This window comes from Amblyomma maculatum, chromosome 11 (genome assembly GCF_055883805.1).
Source record: "Amblyomma maculatum isolate TAMU_Amacu chromosome 11, ASM5588380v1, whole genome shotgun sequence".
Taxonomy (NCBI): Eukaryota; Metazoa; Arthropoda; class Arachnida; order Ixodida; family Ixodidae; genus Amblyomma; species Amblyomma maculatum.
The window spans coordinates 108,288,393-108,297,406 of NC_139354.1; the positions used below are offsets into that span (position 1 = coordinate 108,288,393).

The 9,014-nt window shown below is 45.5% G+C and overlaps 1 protein-coding gene across 1 annotated transcript; it reads right to left on the reverse strand.

Annotated features, from left to right (window-relative positions):
* Positions 1-4,471: 4,471 nt before the first annotated feature.
* On the reverse strand, positions 4,472-9,014 carry LOC146174632 (vacuolar protein sorting-associated protein 4A-like). Its single transcript, XM_084585044.1, has 2 exons — positions 8,727-9,014; positions 4,472-5,411 (listed from the first exon to the last, which is right to left on the reverse strand). The coding sequence occupies exons 1-2, from the start codon at positions 9,012-9,014 to the stop codon at positions 4,539-4,541; spliced, it is 1,161 nt and encodes a 386-aa protein (XP_084441170.1). The 3' UTR covers positions 4,472-4,538.

Here is a 9,014-nt window from a genome sequence, read left to right on the forward strand (position 1 = left end):
CCACGTCGTGCCTTGTTGTGAACAGGGTGCATATTTTTAGTTAGGGGTTGTACGGTATAAGGGTGTCCCGGATGTGTTGGGGGACAAGATGACTGTTTTCAGCAGGTGGACCAATTGGTTGGAGTTTTAGCGCGTCGAGACTGAACCTGCCCGTCTCTGTGGAGAAACGTCTGTTGATCTGGGCAGTACGGTGAGCTTCCACTATTTCTTGGATTGTGTTGTGTATTCCCATGTTTAGGAGGCGTTGGTAGAAGTATGTTTCGGGAGGTGAAGTGCTGTTTTGTATGCCTGGCGAATAAGTGCGCCCACTTTCTCCGTTTCTGCCTTTGTAAGATAGAGATACGGGAGTGAATAGAACATTCAGCTGATGGCGAATGCCTGTACAAGGCGCCGGAGATCGTGCTCTCGCATGCCTCTGTGCCTGTCCGCTATTCGTTTCGTGAGTCTGATAGTTTGATGGGTGGTGATAGTCAGTTTCAGGATAGTTTCTGTGTTGAGTTCATTGTTTTGCAGGAACATGCCCAGAACTCGAAGTATGCTGACCTCGGGTACTTGGAGCCCATCTATGGTGATGTGTATGGAGGCATGTTTTTACTTGGTAAAGCGGCGGTTAGGGTGGAGCAACAGGAGTTCGGATTTAGTGGGGGACCACGCTAGGCCGATGGATGCTGCATGCGTTGCCACTACGTCCACTCCTAGTTCAATAGTGTCCTCTATGTTTCCTACTTTTCCCGTCATCCGCATAGAGGGTGCGGGAGAGGTTTGGGATTTGTGTTAGTTTGTGGGCGATTGGGATGAGGGTGATGTTAAATAGTAGGGGGAAGAGGATTGATTCCTGGGGTGTTCCGCGATTGCCTAGAGAGAAGGTGGGGGATTCTGTAGGACCGAGTTGGAGTTCCGCGCTGCGGTCGCGGAGAAAGGCTGCGATATATGAGTGGGTGCGTTTTCCTACCTCTAGGCTGGATTGAGTCATTTTGTATATTATCAAATGCTTTGGTGAGGTCCAGAGCCAGTAAGGCTCTCGTATGGTTTCGATGCTGCGGATGTAGATTCAACAGGATAGTTAAGCGGGCGAGTTGGTGATAGATCATCCAAAGCGGGCGAGTTGGTTTCTTCCTTTCGTCCCCGTTTGTTCGCGCTGTTTTTTAGATGGCGGATGTAGAATTTCTTCAGAAATTTTAAGCATGATGTCTTGTGTGGATAAGTGGCTTCTGAATCCCAGCCTCGTGTGTGGCAAGAGATTTCGAGTACACATGTGGTTGTGTAATCTGTTAAGGATTACATGCTCGAAAAATTTGGCCATGCATGATGTGAGAGAGATTGGTCGGAGGTTGGTTATCTCTAGTGATTTGCCTGGTTTGGGAATGAAGATGACTTTTGCGTGTGTCCATTCCGGGGGAAGAGTACCTGCCTTTCAGTTCTTTTTGAACAAGTCTGTTGTTTCGTTTCGATGGAGGCGAAGCGGAGAGGCATCCATGTGTTGTGCTAGTCTGTGCTCGTTAAAGATTCTCAGGTAGTCAAAATTGCTCCGAAGCCCTCCACTACGACACTTTTATGCTTTCATTCCCACCTTCCTCCTTTCCCGTATAAGGACCTGGCGGTTACGAAAAACAGAAGTAAACTGAGGAATCTACGATTTTGACCCTATCGGCGATATTATTTTGTTAGTCCCGCTTTGTAGATATCGATGGGCTTGCGGGTCTTTTGCACTTTATTCAGAGGCAATTCTATACACCACTCACGTCAGCCGATAATGCAAATTGGCTAACCGTAAAAGAGCCCCCCCTCCCCCCCCCCCCATTGTAGAACACACAAAAAAAATACAAATCAGTGGTCGTGGACGGGAGACGACAAATGGAGGAATAAAAAAAAATCAGAAAGCGAACGTACACCAACACCGATCAGTGACGTAAGCAAGATGCGGTGGCGCTGCTGTCGCCGGGTGCTGCTGTCTCACATGTCATGCTTGTTCGCTACGTTGTTGGTGGTGAAGGATTGCTTCCAGTGAAAGAATCTGTTTTATTTTTTTATTGGGTGTAGCTTGCTTTCATTCACAATTTATAGATGTGTGTTTGTGGCACATCGTGAGACAAGTGCAGTTTTCTGATAACTTTTAATTGTGAGGAAAGTGTCTATCAATATTGTCTATCAATCAACCAGTTCTCTTGATTCTCGTGTGGGTTGATATTCAACCTAATTCCACTCCAAGTAAAAGGAGGCATTGGATATTATTATTGTTGAGCTCAAATAGATGAAAGAAACCAGCAAGTTTCTTGATTCATTACTCTCCGAGATAGCTCAGAACTATCAAATTAGACGAGCTTCTGGAATTGTGCGAAGCTAGCAAAGAAAGAATACGGCAAATTGAAGAACCAGTAAAACATTTGAAAAGACCTTAGCTGAACAAAAAAAAAAGGAATGAAAGTATCGCAGGCTCTGGAAAAACGTCGTAGTGTTCTGTATAAAAGAAAGCCTGGACTAATCACGAGCTGATTTAGAAGAAAAAATAATCCAGAAATATGTGAAGAAACTAGCTCGGTCGAACGCATTCATCGAATTGATAAGCCTCACAACCAACGGCCTCGACCCGTCATCTTTTGCTTGTTTAATTACGACGCAAAACGTTCACTCTTCCAAAATTGTTCAAAACTCAATGATTCTGAAGAGTCGGTATCTCCCCATCACTTACACGCTACACTGCAGAAAAGGAAAAAAAAAACTGGCAGTCCGTCGAGGTCGATAGCCAACCTAGCGATAAAGCAAAAGCAAGGGTAGTCTACCTGGTGATAAAGTAAAAGCAAAGCTAGTATATGACGAACAACTGATAAGCGACGAACTTTATGCATGGGATGACGATAAGAACTGTTGGGTGTTGTGCAGAACGAATCGACAGAAGAATCCGCGACTCCGTGACACTCAACGGACCGTCCTTGACAGAGATTCCTTTCTTTAAATGGGCAAAGTATCTGCAATAAAAAGAAACAGCTCGTGTGCACATATTGATGCACCTCAAATCAGTGAGACATTCTGCGCCTCCCACCAATACATCGTGACAGCAGCGGTTTTTTATATACCGCTTCAACAGACGAATTCACAAGACTTTAACGCGATGTCTTTAAGGGTCGCGCGTCGCATTATTGTCGTTGGCCTAAAGCACCCGTTACATTAGGAGTGAGTAACAAATCCCGGTGGAACTTTAAAATTCAGGAACGGGTCGAAATGCTCGAATTGATGTTAAATTCCTCAAGGAAGTTACTGGGTAACCAAAGGAAAGTAATTGAGCGTAAAATAAAATTTTATTTCAGTGGAGTGGAAGTCGACTCAGACACGCTCTTCATTGGCCGTGAAGGCTCCCTCGTTCAAGCTGAATAAAATCAGACCTAGTGAATGCGCGATCAGGCGTTCTGATGGTAAAAGGCGAAGCTTAATTGCAACCCCTCATGTTTAAACCATCTTCCTGCCATATGGTTTACCCGCAACGATATATTAGATCGTAATCATGACACGCTTCATAGCATGTACAGTATCCTCCAAGAGCAGCAGCTAACTCAAACATCTCGAGCTAATCAACAGGGTTAACCAAGGAGCGGAGGTCAGAGCGCTCTTGGACGTCTAAGGGCCCTCTCAGGTACTACAGGACCAACCATCGTCATTTAAATAAACTTTTTCTCCTCTGGTAGTACGTTTTCCCAGGAGAGCACATTGTGTTCCTTGTATTCATAGATACGAGTTTCCGTGAACACGCCGAGATACCGAAGCATAGCCCGGTCCCTCTCTATAGATTCCACCAGCACTAGAAAAATCCTGTACATATCTGCTTCCGCGACAGTTCATTCGAAGCGCACTGCAAACGACTGCGTTGCCCGTAACCGGCACTGAAATTGCTAGCTAGCTCAGCGGCTTTTAAATCAAAATGCGGTCGAAGATACAGCAGAGATAAAAATATTTGCCAGAATATAAACTCATGTGTTAAGGTAATATAGAATTGCAGGCGTCTACTTTGCAACGCCAACTGAGCTCATTTTCAGTTCATTGGAAGGCTTGCTTCGATTGGATGAATCGGAAAACCGTTCACTTGGAAACAATTTTATTCACCAGGATTTGCGGATGATGCCCATGATGAAAACTGCACATGGACATGCGCTGCCATAATAATACTATTTGCCGATAAAAAGCTTAAGAAATGGCTTGTCACAGATGTCATTGGCTTGCTAAAATTCAAGACTGCCCACGCCAAGTTATCGTTGAACCGTCAGATGTAAGCGAAGATTTCTGTTTAAAATGCGCAAGCATTCAGGCATTCGCCTATTCAGAAATTCTTCTGGTAAGTTGAGATCAGCTCGCAATAACTTTGCAATGTGCTGCAGCTTCTTCGGGAGAAAACATTGCACTGAATGTCGCATTATGTTCGCGTTATGTGTGGCTACGTATTTATTCGCAATGTCTATCAAAACGAATCTGCTACAATTTTGGTGCTTCTTCAGCCGTTCATCATGCGCTGCACAGTACTGTACGCTAGCATATATCGCCGCCAGTCATTAACTGACCGTCGGATTGGCCGCGATAAACTCCTGGTGCTTGCGTTCATCATCCTCGCTCAGGTCGGCCGTGAAGAGCGGAGCCACCTTGTCCATGTCCTCCTTGGTCATGTGGCTCAGTCTCTCTGCATCCTCCTCCATCTCGATTCCCTCGATGTTGCTGAAGTTGCGAGCCAGTGCGCAGCGAATGATGCGCAGCAGCTGGTAGCGCGAGAAGCGATTCGTGTTTTTGGCCAGGCTCTCGATGTCGCTCTCCTGGTAGGTAGGGACGCGAAGCTTTGCAAGTTCAGCATGAATGATCGCCTTGCGTGCCTCCTCGTTCTGGGGAATGGGAATGTTGATCTTGGCGTCGAAGCCGTTGCGCATGTCTTCCGCGATGAGCCACGGCCGGAATGTCGTTGCTATCACTACCTCCTTGTACTCTTTTTTCTCGGCCAGCTCCTTCATGTACACCAGCAGCTCAGCCTTAACGGCAGCCACCACGGGTTTCTTGGAATCCGTGTAGTACGGCAGGCACAGCTGGTCCAAGCCCTCGAGGACAAGCACAGAGGAGTTGTGCTTCCTGTAGTTCCTAACGAGCATCCTGGTCATCGAGGTAGGGTCGTGCTTGATGCCGCCGATAATGAACAAATCAAGGTCTACAATGAATATGGACTTCTCGGGATACTTGGAGTAGAGAGACTTGACGAGGAGTGATTTACCCGTCCCGTGTGGACCATGCAGAAGTATGGTGGATGCGGCCTTCGCCTTGGGGTCCGCCAGGATTTGAGCTAGCTTCTCTTTAGTGGGATCGATGCCTTGGATGTCGTCGTCGAAATTGATTTTCTTGCCTGAAGTAACAGTTCCAGCCGCCAAGAACCACGGAGGAAGAACCTTAAGGAAAACAGCGGTGAGAATGAGAAACATATTTGTATGTAGTTCGCGGGATCGACTGTGCATAAAACTGCAGGAATATAAATTTGGAAGTAAACGTAAATCTGCTCAAGAGCATGATGAATGCACAAATGGCGCCATTACAGGACGCTTGCATGTTATCCCTTTCTTCATCATTTCTTATTTGTGCCAGTGCGTTTCTCAATTACTGAAGTTCAACTTACTGACATAAGAAGCTTCAGAATGATGAGTCTAAACTTCTTTTGTGCAAAATGCGACGAGAATAACTACACGGTTTCTGTGGGCTAGACTGCAAAGTTAACTCTCCACTATCTATTCGTGTTCTTTATTCAACATTTTCATCCCTTCCGTTTCTACTCACGAGACTGGCAAAGAGCCGGAGAAGCTTTTTTACTTTATTTTTAATTTGATTTCTTCAAAATCCAACACTATTTTTCCTGTCCTGAAAAAGTATTAGTCACCAAGGAATGATTGACCCTAGCTTTTCTCTAATTGTCTGTGTTCGTACTTATTCCGCGGCACTGAGCTTCTAGCACCTCTATTTTAACCAAGATCACTTTTCATCGCGCACTTTTTATTCAAGAAAATTGCCGCCAACATTGCTGTGTGTCAATGAAATCTCACCGCATAAAAAAAGTTACAGAGATTTATCGTGGCTAAACGACGTAAAACATGCGAGGGCACTAGACTGGTGCAGTGTAGGTTGGTTTTCACTACCAAACACAACGGAAATTATCTTTATGGTCAAAGGTCAAAAGTTGAGGCGTCTCACATACCCCCTAATTTTTCGATTTTCCCTGTGAAGTAGTGTTTCCGCAGTAAACAAATACACACTAGAAGCGTTAGCTGCATTGGAAGAAACACGTAATCAGTCAGAAGGTGTTAAGCGTAGATTTTATTTCATTCACGAGCTTATCCCACGCTGGCCTTAGTGAGCAAAAGTACTTGGGGCATGGCGTAATATGCGGGAAATAGAAAAACCATCGTTTTTTGACCCGACAGAGGAACTTTCAAGGAAGGATAAATGAGCGAAAGAACTCTGACCCCGAAGTTCACTGTTAGCGGGCGTCGCTAAGCCATGATAGGTTATTTCCAAACTAAATAGGAAGAAGGTTTCGTCTTTCAGTAAACTTAAACGCCTCATAGTGATCACGGCGATTATGTAAGCGTGTATCAACGGGAAGGGGCCACAAAAAGTGGTGATAAATTTAGTTGAAAATTCCTAAACCGTAATTACTGAAAACACGTATAATGACGGCCCGCAGGAAATTTATAAATTTTGTGATAACACGTATACTGCCTAAAGCAAGTTTCGTGCATTTTCTTCTCAATGCCTCTCCCTGCTCTTGCAACTACAAGAAGTGTTCTGGCATGCGTGCGAGACGAGAGGGAATCACTTAAAGCAAAGTTAGCCTAGTTAGTATTTAGTTCAGCAGCCCCGTGTCAAAAACTAGAACCAAAATAAAATACACCCGAAAAAAGAATTGCACTGCACAGACCTAATGAAGCGTTTACCGAAAGGCTAAATTCTATTAATTAAATTCTATACTGTATATAAATTAACTTAGTAATTAGTAATTAAATTCTATATATTAATTTACTATTTCCATGTCCTGTGTGAACCCTTTTAAACTGATATTAAAGACCTCATCGGAGAACACGGCGTTGACCTGCACTATCATAAAAGAAAGCGTGCAGAGTGGGTCAGAGAAATAACTCAAGTTACCGACATTCTATACTCCGTTTCATACATCAGGTGCAACGCAGCGAAAGCTACGCAAATAGTCCGCAAGAAAAAAAAACAGTAGGCGTATCACTACGCGCTCGTTCTGTAGGCAAGTGGGTCCTGCCGAAACGGGCTCTATTCCGAGCATACACGTTTGCAATAACTTGCTTCGCATGCCTAGACATCACAAAGCGGATCTTATAGAAAAAATGCGCACCAAAAAACCATTTTCTCAAAAAGAGATGCGCAGCGTGGAGAGCACAGCCAGTGCCATCTGGTGGCACAGCTGGCAAGGTTGCAGGGAAGCGAAACGCGGCACGAACAAAAACGACATAAAGAAAACATACAAATTAGCCAAATCCGACCTTTTCTCCCTAAAAAAGGTGCTTTTTATGAAGTTGATGGCAAATGTAAAATGTATTAAGCTTGCAGACAAAGCAACTATTATTTTCTCTCGTCAAGAGCAGGCACTATATTTTATCGCGGATGCGGAGAGCGCCAACAAGAGCTGTAGCTTTGGTAGTGTTGCACTTGATGTATGAAACGGAGTATAGTGAAAATTAAGAAGAGGAAATGGACATGGGCAGGACATGTAGTGCGAAGAGAGAATAACCGATGGTCGCTTAGGGTAACAAACTGGATTCCAAGGGAAAGAAAGCGTAGCAGGGGGCGGCAGAAAGTTAGGTGGGCGGATGAGATTAAGAAGTTCGCAGGGGTGAAGTGGATGCAGCTAGCACAGAACCGGGTCAGTTGAAAAATATGGGAGAGGCCTTCGCCCTGCAGTGGGTATAATCAAGCTGATGATGATGATCATAAAATTCGCTGATTCGTCGATGAAGTGTGAAGTTTACGAGGCTTTGGAGCATGGCTGATTGGCAGATGCGATAGCTAATGGTAGGCATACTGGTTACGTGACATGTCAGCACGCTGTGGCGGGCTCGCTGCGCTTGGTTGTTTGTAGGAGTTTCTATATAGTCGGATACAACTCAAAAACGCAGCGGCAAATACCCTTCAAAAAAGATGTCCCCCAGGAAATGGTGTCACACGGGATTGTTATGATGTCGCTGTTATAATGCATTAATAATGAGCGTGTCTGCTGTTCACCTCTGATTTGGCGATAAGAGATTCATTGCGACGGCATCAGAAAGGGTTCTCGACATTGAGTGAAAAGCCTTATTTGAAGGGCATTCATCGCTGCATTCAAGTGCTCTGCCTGACCATAAACATCTCCACGTATCATACAGAGCCAAGATGTCTCTATTTGAGCGTATGTCCGCAGCAGTGAGAAAACCTCTGCAAGTGGAGAGGGCGAACACGGAAGTGTGCTGCTGAAAATGGAGCGTCGCCGATTGCACAAGGTATGCGTATGCAATGACGAAGAACGAGAGGCAAGTCGACTGGATACGTGGTTTCAATGCTATCGCGTTCTATAAATTTTCCTGTCCTTCGTGCTCACCCGCTCGTCAGCGTTTCCTTCTACAGATTATGGGGGATAAGCTATTTTCCGCCCTCACTGCCCGGTCCCACAGTCTTCATAGTTGATGCATCATTCAGCATGGCTCTCTCACCTGAGACAGAACGGCGATCTGCAAAATTTTCTTCATCGCTGGTGCCCCTTCCCCCACCAAGTGCAGGTCGGCGTCGCCGTCCGAGAACTGCTTAAGCTTCAGCGCCCGCTCGACAAAAGGAGCGCATGCGTTGCGGATTATCAGGGCCGCGCTCAGGTAGGTCTCCATGGCCTTGCGGTAAAGGCGGATAGCGCTGGCGAACTGCTTCTTGTTGTCCTCCGCGTTGGCCTGGTTGGACAGGTCAACGGCCGCCTCGATGTCGCTGACGAACGTCGCCGGGATCACCAT